General features: G+C 38.2%; 1 protein-coding gene across 1 annotated transcript; it reads right to left on the minus strand.

The window, feature by feature from the left end:
- Positions 1-9,431, minus strand: LOC121881893 (NLR family CARD domain-containing protein 3-like). The gene is made up of 9 exons (XM_042389701.1): positions 9,353-9,431; positions 7,346-7,424; positions 6,897-7,125; positions 4,819-6,619; positions 4,540-4,713; positions 4,070-4,243; positions 3,798-3,971; positions 1,401-1,447; positions 1-1,132 (listed from the first exon to the last, which is right to left on the minus strand). Exons 1-9 carry the CDS (start codon positions 9,418-9,420, stop codon positions 561-563), a joined length of 3,318 nt encoding a protein of 1,105 aa, XP_042245635.1. The 5' UTR covers positions 9,421-9,431; the 3' UTR covers positions 1-560.
- Positions 9,432-20,351: the final 10,920 nt, after the last annotated feature.

Consider the following 20,351-nt stretch of genomic DNA (forward strand, 5'->3'; position numbering starts at 1 on the left):
ATTGCTTTGATGCTACATGTGTATTATTTTTTAAAGTAAATGAAGAAAAATCTACCAGCTCATATGTATTTTGTATCATGACCGAATAAAAATTGGCCTGGAGAAAAAGTAGTCTGTCATATCAACCAAACAGCAGCAGTGAATATCTCCAAACGTTGGCAGGCAGCACAAAGTATCTGCAGGCTAACAAACACTGTCTGACTCTGGTATATAAATAACTTTTTCTGTAATAAACCAAGACCATGATCTTTCTCTAACTTTGACCAAGTCCTGCAACTTCTGTCTAAATAGAACATAATTAATAATGCTGTAGTTACTGCAAGTGGATATTGTATTAAAAGGATATTTGGGCAGAAAATAAATGAAATGTGTTTTCTGTGAACATTTTGCAACCTACTAGATCACCATCACTTTAGATTTCCTCATTATTTACATTTCCAGGTGGCATTAAATGTCCCTCTAAAGGTGTTTGCTTTAGCAAATTAGTATATTTAAATGTAATTTCTAGAAGACAGGCCTACTTTAGTCAGCACTGTTTCTCTATTGGGAGACTTTCCCTCCTACAGAGAACACAGAGACACTGAGGAGTCCAGCGACAACATCAAAGACTCCACCCCAGACCTAAGCCCAAACCCAGGATACAGAGGTTGGGTAAATGTGGTGTTGAAGGTGTGGAGGTGGATCAGTGTGTCAGAGGAGACTCTGTAGAAGGACAGAGTGCCAGCAGGACAGTCCACATACACTGCTACTCTGTTAGAGACAGAGGAGGAGGAGGAGGAGGAGGAGGAGATGGATGTTACTCTGTCACTGTGACAGACAGAGTAATGACCATCAGCAGAGCACAACAGACTCCATGACTGATCATTCCCTCCAAACCTGCAGTCAGCCCCGTTTCCTTTCCTTGTGATTCCTCTGTAAGTCACTGCTATATCAACCATTCCTCTCCACTCGACCTCCCAGTAACAGCGACCAGTCAGACCATTTGTACACAGCAGCTGACTGCAGTCAAATCTGTCTGGATGACCCGGATATGGCTGCTCCTTCTCTCCCACCAGCTCCACCTTTCTATTGTTGTCAGACAGTTTGAGATCTCTGTTTGCTGTGTTTATGTCCAGTGTGAGTTCACAGGCATCTGATGAAGAGAACAAGACACATTCCAGCAATTAAGTATGATCTAACCTTTACTAATTGACATGATTGATATTTTCAAAAAGATTTAAAAATTGCCTAACAAAATGACAAAATTAACAAAATTATGTTACAGTAAGTAATGATGATTTAGAATGACTCATTTGGAGAGCCATCTCTTGTTGATATGATATGAATGAATAAATAAAAGCAAAGACCTGTAAGACAAAATGATGTTTTAATGTCATGATTCAAACTGAATCCACACTTACATTTTCTCAGGCCAGGTGTTAACCACTGTTTTCCAGCAGGTTCCACCCTGGAGGAAGATTATTATTATTATTGTTATTATTATTATTATGGAAACAGGACCATTTGATAACCTTCCCTGTAAATCATTTTCCATCCACTGTGAGTCGTATCTATTGTCAAACAAGTGAACAGGCTGCCTCTCATTTGTCTTAATTGTTCCCCTCATTTCTGTCACTTGTGTATACAAGGTAAAGAATAAGATAATCTGATGTACTGTCCAAATAACAATAGCCCAGGGTCACCACTGTTAGTGCTTTTACTTTCATTGCTGTCCTCTAACATGATAAAACACAATGTGAAATGGTGTATTATGCATCATATACTGTACCCTAAAATGAACAGTTAAACCAGCAAGCAGAAATAGCGTGTAGAAGATCAAGTAAAAAAGAGAAGAAGCAGAAAAGTTGATTGATAAGTTGAAAGGTTTACAAGAAATAAGTATGTGAAAATAAACTAGCATGAAACATTAGGAATGATAATTTATAACTCACTTTGCATTTGTTTCTTTATTGCTATATGTGTTTGTTGCTATACCTCAGAAGAAGTTGTGTTATCGTAATGTTGAATTGCTGTATGCAGGAGTTTTTCTATAGGTTGACTGTCTTTAGAAAAACACCAGGGAGGCAATCATGAAAGACTGAGCTCTTCTGTCCTTTGAGATCTTGTTGACCACTGTGTTGTCAAGGTGCCTCCATATTAGGGATGTGCAGAGAGCCCAGTATTTGTATTTGTATCTGTATTTGTTGAGGCAACAAAAATATTTGTATTTGTATTATTCAATAAACTCTTGAGAGGGAGGGTTCCCACGCCAGGTCTTAAACTCAAGTTTCCCAGATCATGGACATCTGTGCTGACCAGTCAGCTAAAACTCAGCTCCACCAGACAGAGAGATCTGCAGCTGTTTATAGAGACACAGAGACAGACAGCGATGTAACCTCACTACGCTATGAGTCTCAGCCTGCGCACTGTTATTTGATTTTTTTTTTGATTGATTTTAAAATAAATTAAATAAATATTCATAAAACCCCACTATTTGTGCTTTTCTGAATACCGTATTCGGGTTCAGCTCCATCCCTACTCCATATGTTGTGACAATATATTAATATTCATCTACATCAGAGTTTTATGTGTTAATTCACAAGTGCTGAGTGTTTGCAGGCAATTTCCACAACAATGCGCAAGTTCATAAAAAGAAATGTTTGAGTGTTGAAGAAGACTGCATGTAGAAAAGTAAGTAGTACTTAAAAAAGTATTTACCTTTACCTTAGAAATAACAGAATTCTAACTGAGAAAGAACTGAAAGGCAGGAGGAAGCACAACTGAGAGGGAAGCAAATTGGGATGATATTTAGGGATGAGAGAATAGAAATAATAAGAAAAAATAGAAGGTCTGGAAGAAGATTTAGATCAGGCCACTGCGGTTTCGCTGATGATAATGGTGACCAGAAGAGGTGAAATGGATGAGACTGGCACAGATGCATACAAAATAAGTAGGTCTAGGCCAAAGTTATAGGGTATAGACCATGGACCCTTTATGAGTTATGTACCATAGTTGCCCAGTTTCTAAAACCAGACAAGGATCTATTTGGTTTTGTGAATCAGGGACATCAATGTAGTCAATTAGAAGACATCCCAGAAGACATAATAATAGTCAAGTCAATATTATTTATATATCCCCTATCACAAATCACAAATTTGCTTCAAGGGGCTTTACAACATGCACAACACATGACACCCTCTATCTTAAGACCCTCAACCCTAATACAGAGAGTCCTGTGGTAAAAATCACTCATTGAAAATTTCAGGGAGGAACCAACAGTTAAATTAGGTAAAATATTATTATTATTATTATTATTATTATTATTGTTGTTGTTGTTGTTGTTGTTATTGTTGTTGTTATTGTTATTATAGATGCTATTGTGCTTTTCTGTGTGTCTCTCTCCCCTCCCTCCCTCTTCCTCTCTCAACCCAGCCAGTCAAGGCAGATGGCCGCCCACCTACAGCCCAGTTCTGCTTGAGGTTTCTCATGGGGCTATGCTGATCTCTGTAAAATAAAGAGTATGGTCTAGACATTCTCTATATGAAAAGTGTCCTGAGATAACTTCTGTTGTGATTTGGCGCTATATAAATAAAACTGAATTAAATTGATTTGAATAAGTAATTATAATTTATTACACATGAATTAGTTGTTTTTATGTAACGTAAGACTTCTAGGTCAGATGGTTGTGCCTTTCCTAACTCAAGTCTTTTCACCCCTTCAAGTAAATTTGAAAGGAATTGAGACATTGTGGATTCTTGGGTCACTGGGTGATGAAAGGCTGAGGAGACAGCGCATGATCTCTTTTTGTCTGTCCATACCTGAGAGTGTCCAGTCTCCAGTGAGGATCCTCCAGTCCAGCAGACAGCATTCTCTCTCCTGACCCTCCTGGATGATTGTAGCTCAGGTCCAGCTCTCTCAGATGGGAGGGGTTGGAACTCAGAGCCGAGGCCAGAGAAACACAGCCTTCCTCTGTGATTAGACAACCTGACAGACTGGAATTAAGAAAAGGTTGGTGCCACAATATTTTGGATAATCATGTAAGCATGTAAAAAAATATTAAAATGAGAATCTCTTTAACCAAATTTCTGACCTGAGTGTTTCCAGTGTACAGTCTGGACTCTCCAGTCCAGCAGACAGTTGCTTCACTCCTGAATCTTGCAAGTTGTTGTTACTCAAATCCAGCTTTCTCAGACTAGAGGAGTGGGAGCTGAGAACTGAGGACAGAGCTGCACAACCTCTCCATGATAGTTGACAAATACCCAGCCTATAAAGAGAGATCAATAAATTTGAAACAATTAATCTTAATATTTAATGTGTTTTGTGAAAGGCTCAAGACAAAGTTCATTCATCTATAAGATCGTAAAAATTCCAGTGCTGCCAACCCAATTAACCAAGACAAATTAGTTATGCACACTTATGCACTGATTTTCAGTTTTAAAGTAGAAATCCGTTTGAAAAGATTTTGTATCCAATTAAATTCTGCATTACTTGTGGAAAATGACTTTGAAATACCAATAGTACACTTTCAGTGCCTCACTTTAGGGATAGCTTAAACCTGACCTGAGAGATTCCAGTGTACAGTATGAACTCAATAGTCCATCAGAGAGATGTTGCAGTCCTGAATCCTGCAGGTCATTATTAGTCAGGTCCACCTCTCTCAGACTGGAGGATTGCGAGCTGAGAGCTGAGGACAGAGCTGCACAGCTTCTCCCGGAAAGATTACAACCACTCAGCCTAAGGAGGAATTAGTGATGAACAAAATTTTATTTTTTCTTGCTGTTTGTCCTCTATAAAATATGTAATATTTAAATATATATATTTAGTTATTTGTCCACCTACACAACTTTATTAGAGGCATTGACCACTGGCAGCATCCTCAGAAGAGCCTCCTCTGAAGCAGAGTATTTCTTCAGGTCAAACAGGTCCAGATCTTTTCCTGATGACAGTAAGATGAAGACCAGAGCTGACCACTGAGCAGGAGACAGTTTATCTTTGGAGAGACTTCCTGAACTCAGGTACTGTTGGATCTCCTCCACTAAAGAACGATCATTCAGTTCATTTAGACAGTGGAACAGACTGATGCTCCTCTCTAGAGACAGATCCTCACTGATCTTCTTCTTAATGTACTTGGTTGTTTTCTGATTGGTCCCTGTGTCTTTTCCTGTTTGTGTCAACAGACCTTGTAGGAGCTTCTGATTGGTCTGCATTGAAAGACCCAGGAGGAAGCGGAGGAACAAGTCCAGGTGTCCATTTGGACTCTGTAAGGCCTTGTCCACAGAGGTCCGATGGAGTTGTTTTAGTTTAGGTTTGTCTCTAAAAACTTTAGACTTCTTGGAGGTTGTCTTTGTTTCTTCCAGCAGATTGACTCCAGAGTTGATGAATGTCAGATGGACATGAAGAGCAGCCAGAAACTCCTGAACGCTCAGATGGATGAAGCAGAACACCTTGTCCTGGTACAGCCCTTTCTCCTCTCTAAAGACCTGTGTGAACACTCCTGAGTACACTGAGGCTGCTCTGATATCAATGCCACACTCTGTCAGGTCTGATTCATAGAAGATCAGGTTGCCTTTCTGCAGCTGTTCAAAAGCCAGTTTTCCCAGAGACTCAATCATCTTCCTGCTCTCTGGACTCCAGTGTGGATCTGTCTCAGCTCCTCCATCATACTTGACATTCTTCAGTTTGGACTGAACCACCAGAAAGTGGATGTACATCTCAGTCAGGGTCTTAGGCAGCTGTCTTCCCTCTTTCAACAAATGGTCCAGAACTGTAGCAGTGATCCAGCAGAAGACTGGGATGTGACACATGATGTGGAGGCTTCGTGATATCTTGATGTGGGAGATGATTGTGTTGGCCTGCTCCTCATCTCTGAATCTCTTCCTGAAGTACTCCTCCTTCTGTGGGTCAGTGAACCCTCTGACCTCTGTCACCATGCTGACACACTTAGGGGGAATCTGATTGGCTGCTGCAGGTCGTGTGGTTATCCAGAGGTGAGCAGAGGGAAGCAGGTGTCCCCCAATGAGGTTTGTCAGCAGCACATCCACTGAGGTGGACTTTGTAACATCAGTCAGGACCTCATTGTTTTGGAAGTCCAGAGGAAGTCGACACTCATCCAGACCATCAAAGATGAACACAACCTGGAACTCTTCAAATCTGCAGATTCCTGCTTCTTTGGTTTCAGTAAAGAAGTGATGAACAAGTTCCACCAAGCTGTACTTTTTCTCTTTCAGCACATTCAGCTCTCTGAAAGTGAATGGAAATGTGAACTGTATGTCCTGGTTGGCTTTGTCTTCAGCCCAGTCCAGAGTGAACTTCTGTGTTAAGACTGTTTTCCCAATGCCAGCTACTCCCTTTGTCATCACTGTTCTGATTGGTTTATCTCTTCTAGGTGAGGCTTTAAAGATGTCTTCTTGTCTGACTGTTGTCTCTGGTCTGTCTGGTTTCCAGGATGCTGTTTCAATCTGTCTGATCTCATGCTCATCATTGACTTCTGCAGTCCCTCCCTCAGTGATGTAGAGTTCTGTGTAGATCTGATTCAGAAAGGTTGGGTTTCCTGCTTTAGCAATCCCCTCAAACACACACTGGAACTTCTTTTGCAGGTTAGACTTGAGGTTACGCTGGCATGAGAGAGCATTTGAACTTCCTGAATGAACAAAAGACAAATAAAAATGTGTTGGCGCTAGTAAACCTGATATATGGAAACATTACAATTCGACCACAGATATTTTCCTCTATTTGGAAAACTGTTGAGCTCATCTGTTGCAGATAAACAGTTTCTGTTTCAGCTCAGAGGAATTCATAGATCTGATGCAGATGTGTACATCTTATTAACAGTAGAGTTTGAAATATAAAAATATAGAGCTCTCCCATATTGCCTCCATTTCCTCTCCATCATGTTAAATCTGTTAAAATTCTCTTACTGCTCTGCAGACAGTCAGCCAGCTCCTCCTGCTTCATTTTCCTCAGGAAGTGCAGTGTGATCTTCAGAAATGCCTCTCTGCTGCTCCTCCTCTGCTCTTCATCCTCACCATCCAACACCTCCTCATCTTCAGCCTGACTCTCACAGCATTCGGGGTAATTTGGACTCAGAACCTTCTGCATCTTCTTCAGCTCTTTCTTCACAAAACTGATTATGTTGTCCTCAAGTAGCTGGAACAGAATAGTATTCAAGTTTAAATTAGCAGAAATCATTGTCTGTGAAGATTCAGTTGTCTGGTCATGGTATATTAAGTATGGCTAAGTCAGAGGCAAGTCGACTTGTTTAGATTCTTGAAAATGTTTCGCCTTTCATCCAAGAGGCTTCTTCAGTTCTGACTGACAGTCATTCCATTTTGTGCTTTTTTCAGTTTGTGATTGTACATTAACACACCAAAAATATGGAGTTCAGGTCTTGTTGATGCTGCTTGGCAGGCTGATGACTGGGAACCTTTGAGCTCTGCTTCTGACGTCTGTGGAAAAATAAAAAGTTTTTAATAACAACAAAAAAACTTTGAATACATACAGTCTTTTGTGTTGTTTTAGACACAAAAGACTGATCAACACAATAAATGCAGCTCTGATTTGTTGAATGTGATGCTTTCATTGAACTGAACTAAATCAAGCATAAACACCTGAACACGACAGTCTACTCTTCTATATTGAATAATTATAAACAGATCTATGTTTATTCTTCCCTTAGATCATCATGGATCATCAGATTTATGTCCCTGTTTGAAGTCAAAAGGTTGACCCTCCGACCCTCCGGTCACTCTGCATGCAGTTATCAGATGGTATTGGGGGGGGGGGGGGGGGGGGGGCGCTAAGGTGGCCCCTACGCTATTGTCCAAAACCAACAAAAAAAAGATATTAAAATTAACAGTGAGGAAATACTGTGTCCTCTCCAGTTCACCCACTAGACTGGTAGAATTAATAAAGAAATAAAAACAGGGATAAAATCTGGTGATTAAATGTTGAGTGACGTAGCGGTTATAATTAAATATGAATAACCAATGTGAAAAAACAATACAGCCTCTGTGCTGCCAATTCCTGACTGACAGAAGAAAAAACCTACTTCCAATTGAAATACGTTAGTTTGAATGTCATGCTGACTGTCACAAAAAAATAGAAAAATCGTGTCCATGTACACGAATAGATAGATTAAATTTCGTGACTATTTCACAAATAGCCACGAGACTGGATTTTCACTGTTGCTGAACATGAACGTAAACGAGACGCTGCAGGTTTTCTGTGAATGATACACATCCAGTGCGTTTTGGAGTCAGTTTAACTCTGAATATTGAGGGTAACAGTATAGTTTTTCAGTATAGTCTTCATCTTCTTCCCTCCATTGCTGGGTGCAGTTTTGTCTTATCTGTGCATTTTGATCGTGGTGGAAATACTACACTGATACATGCAATTGTTCCATAAATTCTTTCTGGATGAAATACTGCTGAAATATATATATATAATTCCTGTTCCTCTTAGATTTGAATTCTTACCTTTGATCATCAGACTTCTGGCCGTGTTTGAACCCACCAGAATCTTAACAGAGGTTTTGCTCATATGCCGTTTGGGGCTCGCTAGAATAACATTAAACCCCTTTTTGACCACAAAGTTCCAAGAACTATGGAAACAGAGGAACTAACCTCAGGAACAAAATCGGGAAATATTAGTCCCAGTTGTGTATTCCTGTTTCTATTTCCACTACATCTGAAGAATCAAGTACATTAGGCAAATTTGACACATGATGAATTAAAAAAACATGGTGGTGTTTGAAATGCAGTATTAACATGTGGAAACAACAAAACAGAGTTGATCTGTTGTCCTTCATTCTTTTTTACTGTTGTTTGACTTTGATGTTTGAGTTAGATGGAGGCAAATGAATGAATGAATGAATGAATGAATGAATGAATGAAAAGGAAAAATGCAGACAAGGAAAAAGAGACTGAGAACTCCACACAAACCATCTGCTGAGTATTTGATGGTTATTTATTTCTGCTTTAGAATTTAACCACTATGAAACAACCAGAAAATTAAGTTTTATTTCTCTCATTCACTGGCTTTGTTCTCACTTGCACTCTCTTTGTCTTTCTCTCACTCCTTTTTAAAACAAGTTGGTAAGCCGACAACAAAGCAAAACTTTGTTTTTAACGTTAACAAGTAACAAGAAACGTCTTCCGTAGTTCCTCAAAAGGTTTGAGGAAATTTCCTGTAGTGGAAACCCTATTTTACTAAGCTAAATGTTTTTCTTATAGCTTAATATAGAGTTTTTGTAGTGCTCTTCATTGACAGTGTTGGATGCAGTGTTGTCTTATATTTGCATTTCAATCCTGACAGAAAAACTTATAAATGTATGTGCTCAATAAAATTCTTTTTGGATAAAATACTGAATTTTTACCTTTGATCATCACACCTCTGTCCACGTTTGAAGACAATAGGTTCATCTTTCGACACGTCACTCTTCATGGACACACAGCTGGATACAGAAGAGTCTGGTATCTGCTTCTGCTGCTCTGGGCTTCAACACAACACACACAGAGCTTTGAGTGTGAATAATGATGGTGGAGTGTTGTCTTATATTTGCATTTCAATCCTGACAGAAAAAAATGTATGTGTTCAATAAAATTCTTTTTGGATAAAATACTGAATTCTTATCTTTGATCATCAGACCTCTGTCCACCTTCGAAGACAATAGGTTCATCCTTCGACCGATCACTCTTCATGGACACACAGCTGGGTCCAGGTCCAGCAGAGTCTGGTCTGTCCTTCTTGTGCTTCTTCTTTGTTCTTCAACACAACACACACAGAGCTTTGAGTGTGAATAATGATGGTGGAGTGTTGTCTTATATTTGCATTTCAATCCTGACAGAAAAACTTATAAATGTACAGTACAGACCAAAAGTTTGGACACACCTTCTCATTCAATGAGTTTCCTTTCTTTTCATGACTATTGACATTGTAGATTCACACTGAAGGCATCAAAACTATGAGTTAACACATGTGGAAATATGTACTTAACAAAAAAGTGTAAAACAACTGAAAATACGCCTTATATTCTAGTTTCTTCAAAGTAGCCACCTTTTGCTCTGATTACTGCTTTGCACACACTCTGCATTCTCTTGATGAGCTTCAAGAGGTAGTCACCTGAAATGGTTTTCACTTCACAGGTGTGCCCTGTCAGGTTTAATAAGTGGGATTTCTTGCCTTATAAATGGGGTTGGGACCATCAGTTGTGTTGTGCAGAAGTCAGGTGGATACACAGCTGATAGTCCTACTGAATAGACTGTTAGAATTTGTATTATGGCAAGAAAAAAGCAGCTAAGTAAAGAAAAACGAGTGGCCATCATTACTTTAAGAACTGAAGGTCAGTCAGTCCGAAAAATTGGGAAAACTTTGAAAGTGTCCCCAAGTGCAGTCGCAAAAACCATCAAGCGCTACAAAGAAACTGGCTCACATGAGGACCGCCCCAGGAAAGGAAGACCAAGAGTCACCTCTGCTGCGGAGGATAAGTTCATCCGAGTCACCAGCCTCAGACATCGCAGGTTAACAGCAGCTCAGATTAGAGACCAGGTCAATGCCACACAGAGTTCTAGCAGCAGACACATCTCTAGAACAACTGTTAAGAGGAGACTGTGTGAATCAGGCCTTCATGGTAGAATAGCTGCTAGGAAACCACTGCTAAGGACAGGCAACAAGCAGAAGAGACTTGTTTGGGCTAAAGAACACAAGGAATGGACATTAAACCAGTGGAAATCTGTGCTTTGGTCTGATGAGTCCAAATTTGAGATCTTTGGTTCCAACCACCGTGTCTTTGTGCGACGCAGAAAAGGTGAACGGATGGACTCTACATGCCTGGTTCCCACCGTGAAGCATGGAGGAGGAGGTGTGATGGTGTGGGGGTGCTTTGCTGGTGACACTGTTGGGGATTTATTCCAAATTGAAGGCATACTGAACCAGCATGGCTACCACAGCATCTTGCAGCGGCATGCTATTCCATCCGGTTTGCGTTTAGTTGGACCATCATTTATTTTTCAACAGGACAATGACCCCAAACACACCTCCAGGCTGTGTAAGGGCTATTTGACCAAGAAGGAGAGTGACGGGGTGCTGCGCCAGATGACCTGGCCTCCACAGTCACCGGACCTGAACCCAATCGAGATGGTTTGGGGTGAGCTGGACCTCAGAGTGAAGGCAAAAGGGCCAACAAGTGCTAAGCATCTCTGGGAACTCCTTCAAGACTGTTGGAAGACCATTTCAGGTGACTACCTCTTGAAGCTCATCAAGAGAATGCCAAGAGTGTGCGAAGCAGTAATCAAAGCAAAAGGTGGCTACTTTGAAGAAACTAGAATATAAGACATATTTTCAGTTGTTTCACACTTTTTGTTAAGTATATAATTCCACATGTGTTAATTCATAGTTTTGATGCCTTCAGTGTGAATCTACAATTTTCATAGTCATGAAAATAAAGAAAACTCTTTGAATGAGAAGGTGTGTCCAAACTTTTGGTCTGTACTGTATGTGTTCAATAAAATTCTTTTTGGATAAAATACTGAATTCTTATCTTTGATCATCAGACCTCTGTCCACCTTCGAAGACAATAGGTTCATCCTTCGACCGATCACTCTTCATGGACACACAGCTGGGTCCAGGTCCAGCAGAGTCTGGTCTGTCCTTCTTGTGCTTCTTCTTTGTTCTTCAACACAACACACACAGAGCTTTGAGTGTGAATAATGATGGTGGAGTGATGTGAGTGGAGAACAGTGATGGACAGTTAAAGATCCTCATCTCACCTCTGAGCTTTGGTCTGGCTGTCATGTTCCCCACACAGAGCGCTTTTAGAGGGAGGGACTCCCTCCTCTCTGTCCTCACACTGATCCATAGCAGAGACACATCTTCACACAAACACAACAACATGCTCATTCATTACAACAAGCTGCACATCACTCAACATTATCCTCTCAATAATGTATCAGAAATATATATGTGTTTATCTTCAAAGTAAAGTTCTTTGAGGAAATATGATGACAGTGAAACTCTGAACTTTGGAATGAACAACTGAAGTCAAACATTAACAGTATAAATCTATAAAAGTATTATAAATCTCTGATACAGTTTAACTTCAGCGCATTTCAATTTTTAACAGTTTGAAAAGGCAGAGATATCCTTCTAAGATTTCAAACCATGCATCATCACCTGCTGTCAGTAAATTCCAAACCACAACAGGCCTCAACAGGCCAGAGCGAGCTGAAGATCATCAATACAGCTGCTATTTATTCCAGATAGTGTTTTTTTTTCAAAAAATTACTGTTAAGTTTTGCCTAGTCTCATTTATTTATTATTTTATATTATATTTGTATAATTGTTCATAATACTAGCAGTGGGTAGTAAACCCGTTGACATATTATTGTCTCTTACGTTTTGGCTAACAAAATAAACAGAGTGACCAGAAAAATTAAAATGCAGTCTAATACAACTGTAACAATAATAATAATAATAATAATAACAACAACAATAATAATAATACAATCAATTTTAAGTGCCTTCCTTGTAACCCAAGGACACTTTACATACAGCAAAAAACTATCAAAAGTAAAGAAATAAACATTTTAATGAATTCCATCGATGTTCAACAGAGTAATGCATCACTGCTACTATCATAGACTGCTACGTTTTATTTCTCTCATTTACTGGCTTTGTTCTCTCTAGCTCCACTCCCTCTCTTCATTCACTTTCTATAGCTCTCAGCTTGTTCGCACTCTCTCTTTCTCTTTCTGTCACTATTTTTTTTCAAAGAAGCTGGCCGACAACAAAACCTAACTTTGTATTTAACGTTAACAAATAACAAGAAATGTCCTCTTTCGTTCCTGTCCGGTCACTCTTGAATGACACACAGCTGGACACTGAGGCTGCTCTGATATCAATGCCACACTCTGTCAGGTCTGATTCATAGAAGATCAGGTTGCCTTTCTGCAGCTGCTCAAAAGCCAGTTTTCCCAGACACTCAATCATCTTTCTTCTTTTTTTTATTTCAGTGTGATTCTATCTCAGCTCCTCCATCATAATTGAAGTTCTTCAGTTTGGACTGAACTACCAGGAAGTGGATGTACATCTCAGTCAGGGTCTTGGGCAGCTCTCCTCCCTCTCTGCTTTTCAACACATCCTCCAGAACTGTAGCAGTGATCCAGCAGAAGACTGGGATGTGGCACATGATGTGGAGGCTTTGCGATCTCTTGATGTGGGAGATGATTGTGTTGGCCTGCTCCTCATCTCTGAATCTCTTCGTCCTCATAACAAAATGACAACAACTCTTTTCCCAGTCAAACAGTGATACAAAACAATGTGATCAAAGTGATTGTGTTCATCAGACATGTACAGATTTCTCTGGTAGGATTCTCACTTGCTGAACTAATTTCAGGTCAACTTTCAGACACTTTCCACCTTCATGTGTAGAGGAAATATCAGGAGAGAAGAAGCTGCTCATTCTCCCTCGTCAGTCCTGGTGTCTGTGTGAATTTGATCTGAGGACACTGTCACATAAGTCATAACTTCAGAGTCCAAGTCTAAAAAACATCAGAGTGACATGAAAACCAGTCTAACCAGTCAGTGTCAGAGAAACCACACATCAGATGATGTAGTTCTACTATCTGTCCACTAGATGCTGCTAATTGACCATCTAATGAATGAGAATGAATGAATGAGATTTATTCAGTAAAGACAAATATAATGGAGGAGGTGCAGATTGTATGTTAAGTCTTTGATGAAACACAGTCTGAGGTTTAAAGTACTTTGGGTGACTGTTAATAGTACTGATGTGGAGATGAAGTCTTTTTGAAGCATGGAGGTTAAATTCTCAAGACTTCATGTGTTTCACTAGTGGAACCTGCTGGTTGAAAGAAAGCGCAGCAGGCAGTGATGAGCTAAATCCAAACATAAAATAACCCTCCACTCTCCTATAGCACCCACTTGTCTGAGAACAAGTGTCTCGTGCTTCACTTTTGTTGTTTTGTTAGAATATGGGTTTGTAGTTAATGTTTACTGGACAATCCTTCACATCACTTTATTGCATTGTAATTTATTATATCCATAAATCTCACACATGCCTTTAGTCTGTTGGTTGGAGTCTTCCATAGAGTGACATTAAAAGCATAGAAAGAGCAAACAGTGTTAATGTCTGTTTGAAATGGGAAATAATTGGGTTGATAGTTAATATACTTGTTTAACTGGGCAGAGGACGTGAGTTTGCCATCTGTGATAAATGTTATACTGTACATTACGCATCCATAACCTGATCTCCTGACATGAAAGTCAATATCAAGATCTGTGAGTGTGATGGCGAACAGAGTAAACAATAATCACAGCAGTGGATTTCCGTTAGCAGTGTGATGTTTATGAGGACAGTATGTGAGTGTGGTGTTTGTTTATTTATATATTATTATTTTTAAACCTTTATTTATTCAGGGAAGTTCCACTGAGAGGAAGCCTCTCTTTTATAACAACAATATGAGTTCATATTTTATTCAGCTCAACTCAAAAGCTGCTACATGATGTATTATTTTTATTTAATTCCGAGTTTTAGATGTGGAATTCAGGCAGAGATAAATTATTTGGGTAGATTACAGCCCATAAAGTACAGTGTAAATATTTATACAGAATACCAATGAAATACCAACTGGACAGTAAAACAGTGTAGAAGCGACTGCTGTATTTTACATACCTCAGACTTACACTAATATTATACTGTATTAAAGGAGCTTTTCCCCACCTTTTCAGTGCTTTGTGCTGATGCTATACACTGTAAAAAAAAAAAATTAAAAAAAAAAGAAGTTATTTCACAGAAATTTACTGTATTATTTTACAGTTTTTGTTGTTTCTTCTACATTAAGTGTAAATGCCATAAAAACACAGTAAATTATTTTTATTAAAAATATTCACCATAAAATAAATGCAATCTGTATATTAATTAATGTAAATTAATATAATGGAATATTATAGTTTTTTAACAGGATTTTTACTATTACTGAATGTAAAATTAAGGCAACTTTCTGTTTTTTTACTTTAAATTTAATGTTTTTTTAAAAAAGTTTAAAAAAAAACACCATCAAATAACGGTAAAAAAAACCCTTTAGTTATTCTACAAAGATTTTTTTTTTAAATACAGATATTTACTGTAGACATTATCTGCATTTTTACAGTCCAACTGTTGTAAAATAAAAACAAAAAAAATATAAAAATTGCTAGAATGCTAAATAAATGTATAAATGTGCACAAAAAATGAAAAACATTGCAGAAATACCTTAAAATTACGTAATTTAAATAATTGCTTGTTTTATACAGTATTATTTTGTAAATTCATAGAATTATCCAATTTATCCTTAAGACTGCCCCATCAAAGCACAAATTTCTGGATGTAAAACACAAAAAAATTATGTAAATTATATTCAAATTATCCTCCTTTAACACCCATTAATGGTATCTTGAGAGCTTTGGGCTTTAATTGTATGTGATTATCTCATCTATTTACAGTAAATTCCTGGTAAAAATATTGGTTTGATATTGTACAAAAAAATAGGATCATGCGAAAATGGCTTACAAAAACATAATTTTAATAATCATTACCTTATACAAACATTATCTAAAAGTAATTACAAGCAACTATCCAATAGATCTACAGACTTTTCCAATTAATGTATGAGATTTACTGTATATAAATAGTATTTGACAATAATTACAAGCAACCATCCAATATATCCATCTGACACTCTTCTTCAGAGGGATATTTTTTATATATTGTGTGTATACTGCCATCATTCTTCAGAACCTGCCACAGCTGTGAGTACTGTAGCTCCCTCCATCTTTTTTTGTGCATTGCATTGTGGGAGAATATTAACTATCAATAGCACACACAAAAATAAACCAAAAGTCAATTTTGTCACTTTTCCATTATGAACACACTAAACATTTAAACCAGCTGTATACTGAATGAGTGATCCAACTTTGATGAGTGACGAATGAGCAGAATACGCTGAATGAAGACTCTTTTGTCCACTCTACTGCTGTGTTTTTTAGATATATATTGTATAGTCTGAATATACATTCATATTTCTATCTCCAGGGGACTGGAAATGTGTTTTACTTCTTTAGGGGAGATGTCAATCGAAGACAGTCTATACAGGCCCACACACTGCTAAGTAGAGGTCTAATCAAGCAAAATAGGCAAAAACATCTATGTGGGTCTATCATTAGGGTCCTTTAAACTGGGAGAAGCAGAAGAATTTAAAAATATATTGTTATGACCCGGCCTAAGAGAAACCCTGGCGCAACATGAAAATGACACTCCCTCTCCCTAGCTGCCAAAAAAAAAGTAACAAGCAACAAGGGATTTTGCAGCCTTTAAATGTTTATTTCATAGCTGTGGTTTCAGGGTGAGTTAACAGCAAAACAACAAACAAAAGGGAACTAAAGCTAATCAACCTAAAATTACCTATTTAAACATAAAGAAACAAAAATACAAATCACTGACATAACTCCTGACTTAACAGAAACAGGAGGAAAGATATTTTTAAAAATGCCACCATCCACCCCTACAGAAACTGGGCTGTTAAATATATTTACAAAGTTATTTACAATACTGTACACAGTGGGTCAGAGAAGCAGAACAACAACAGCAACAACAATAACAATAGATACATGACTAGCAACAGCAGAACAGTAGGAGAAGGACATCCCCACGTCAGTGCGGTTCATGGGGTTTCCTGCGGATGAGAAAGCACAAAGAACTCCGGAGAAGAAGTCAAGTTAGTAACATGCATTAATGGTAAATGAATACATACAGATGGAGAGGAGGAGAGAGGAGCTCAGTGCATCAATGGAAGTCCCCCTCAAAAAATAAATAAAAATATGGATATGTTGACAGCTAGACAAAAAACAGGCATCTATAGATAGGCATTTATGCAGTGACTAATCTACACAGACAGTGAACATCATATGAAGCATCAACTATTGTGCAGTAAATCAGTTTGGGACATCTCATCCAGGTAGCATCAGTTAGACTCAAGCTCTCACTGGACAGTGGCCTCCATCAGCTGTGATCATGTGGAGCCACTTGATAACTGGCAAAACACACTCAATGTAATGCTGCAGACCGGTTAGAGACTCATCCTACCTGATAGGAAGGGACTGCTTTACAGCTATTATGGAGATAGGACAAATAATTTCCGCCCACTAATAACTTTGTCGATATACATTTGACATTTGAATATTGTATTAAGATAGACTTGAAAAAGTCCAAACCTATCCTTGAATCTACTTAAATTTTGAGAATGCTACAGGAGGCGTTAAAGTTCGTTTCCCATACAATATGTTATGTCAACACTGTACTGATAGATGTTGACATTTCTGTGAGTGTACTGAGAAGTAACACTGCTGGTCTTGAAGAACTCAGAGACCCCTGGCGCTGATACACCGGAAGACTACGAAGGGCCAGAGTGCATCTCATTTTCATGAACATTTTTTTCCTAGACTGAAAATGAAAAAGTAATACTTATTACACAAATAATTATACATCACACAAACATCAAGCACAAAACAGTGTAACAGTTCAACTAATGTAATTTCCAAAAAATAATATAATTATGATGGTTCTATTTTTTTTAAACAACCATAGTTGCCCAAGCCAGTGTTTGAGAATTATATATATAAAAATGTTTGCGGTCATGTTTCCAGACTTTACAAACTTGCCAGGGTTGTAAAATACTGACTTGCAGTATTATAAAGTGCTATGCAGTGTTTTGGCATCTGAATAGTCTCCAAACGCATGGATCTATCCCTCAAACTGGACTTCTTGTATCACATTTCATCATCTCACTGCTACCTGAAGTAACATGCCAACACTAATACAGACCATTTCTGGTCTGAACAGGGTTCAGACAGATATTCAGTCTGGTAATAGCTCAGTACATAAAAAGCACTGAGTCTACATATTCTTGAATAATTCAATACAGATATACTACTCCTGATGCAGAGAAAATCAAATTTAAAACATACCTCTGATTGCTGTACAAGGGGCAATGTCACTCAGTCAATTTGATCCTGCGGGAACAGATTTATCAAAAAATATGAAATAATTTGTGTTAGTCATAATTGCTAATTATTCCAGTTAACAAGGACTTCACAATGAAATGCTTAAGTGACTTTTTAAATACAAAATGTACACAATGTGCACAAAACACATGAATATGAACTTTTGATTAGTTTACAAAATAACAGTCAAGTAAAAACTTCAAATGTAATATGGGCCGGGTTTGCTTCTCAAATATGCGGATTTGCTGCTTTTCTTTATGTTTCATCCCTGTGAATTGAATATCTCGGGGTTTGGGACTGTTGGTCGGACGAAACAAGACATTTGAAGAAGTTGGGCTTCTGCAAATGATACTAAAATTGATGTATTTTCTTACTTTGACAGTTTATAGACAACACAATTAATTGATGAGTCAAGAAATAATCATTGGAATAATTTAAGCAATACCAACAGTATTTCAGCATACATCATACCGAGATTTCTTTGAAGCTCAAGGAACCTCAGCATGCATGTTTCACTTGAGCCTAAGAGGAAAGAGAAATGACAACGGATGTTAACTTAAAATATATGAAGGACTTAGCATACAAACATACAGTATGTTCAATTGTAACACAGTTCAGTATTCACTGGTTGAGTCAAGCTATTTATATGCAAAACCAAATTATTTAGCTTAATTTTTCCTGGTTAAAAAAAAAGAGTTTTGACTATTTCAGTATCAAATATATCAAATCTTAAGATCAGAGGAGGAAAGTAGTTCTGGGATTGTTTTGTCTGAATAGTTTGTAGAGGCTATGAAAAAGTGGGTGAGACCTCCATTTTGTCTCCATTAAACTTTGTATTTCCTGCCATACTTGTCATGTGTTTGTTTAGCCAGTCACATTGCTGTCATTTATGGTTCAATCAAGACAGAAAAGTATTGAAGTTGATTATTTATTGTTTCTTGAGTTATAGAGTAGCTTAGGTTTTAACCTACCATACTCACCCACCATGCGGCCAGGAGACAAAATGGAGCCACTGAACCACTTCCTGATTTTAAGATCTTGCTGGAACAATGCTGTTGTTGATATATGTGTAAACAATGTTAACCGATAGAAGTGACATTGTCATTCATCAGTTGTTGGTCTAAGGGAAAGGACACCCCTGATAGAAATATGGTTCTGCCTAGACAGATTTCAGGGCCTATTTAAAGGGAGAGATCTTAGTTTGGGAGAGAGCAGAAACCAAAGAGGATGTCAGCGTAGCTGTGTGAAGGTAAGTTTGATTTTGCTTGTTTTCATTTGGTAGCCTCTGAGTCTGTCCCTTATCACCTTCCTTGACACTCTGGCAAAGCTTCCTCACAGGTAAAACTTTATTTCACAGTAAAACAGCAAATGATTGTACAAAGCCAGAAAGGGTTGCAGAAATGTTTCATTTTTCTTGTTTCCTATCTTGTCAATTGTCTTTTTGATCCAAAATCCTTTAGGATTTAATTTAACTTTTAAATTGTATTGCATGCAAATGAAGACATTTGCTTTTTGCCCATTATCTATTCATATAAGAAAATAAACAGAACACTAGTGGGTCAAAAAATGAGGGAGGGAAAGGGAGAGGAGGGGTGAGAGACAGACAGTGATCAGTAGATGCTGAGTAAAAGGGAACAGGCAGCTTTACATTACGGTGCTGTAATATCTCTTAACTTTTGGGGTTGTACTAAACAGTCTTTTCATCCCCATGTCCAAACTGTGTGAGTGTCAGCATGTGTGTATGTAATACTGTAGGTCAAGGCTGATAATTAGTGTGATTACTGCAAGCGATCACACTATTGTAGCAGCTCGCAACGGCAGTAGCAGCAGCCAGCAGCAGCTCTCAACAGTAGAGTTGGCACATGTGCACCTGGACAGCGGCGTATGACTTTGTTTTTTTTTTCTCACCCATCTTCATCCAGCAAATCACTAGGTGAGTTCCTTTTTGCTTTGCTTGGTAGCATTGTCAAAATACATTACATTTCCAATCAGTTTGAATTGTGCTATATGCCCTTGCTTTTGTCATGATGACGATTTGGTACCGTGTCATCCAATCACAACATCAAACAAAAGGCTATTTTACTGGTATATTTTTTTTTTCCTTAAGCCTGTGATCTATTCTTTGAGATTCTTTCCAACTTACTGACCAATCTTGACGATTTGGAGTTTTTGCTCAAATTGTTTTCCTGCAGCAATATCCCAGTCCTTCAGTGTTGCATTCCTGGATGGATGCAACACTGAAGTGTGCTATTCATACCACAGTTTATGATACAAACTGTTTTTTGTTTTTCAGGTGGTTCACAAGGATAAACACTGAG

Source organism: Thunnus maccoyii, chromosome 17 (genome assembly GCF_910596095.1).
Source record: "Thunnus maccoyii chromosome 17, fThuMac1.1, whole genome shotgun sequence".
Taxonomy (NCBI): Eukaryota; Metazoa; Chordata; class Actinopteri; order Scombriformes; family Scombridae; genus Thunnus; species Thunnus maccoyii.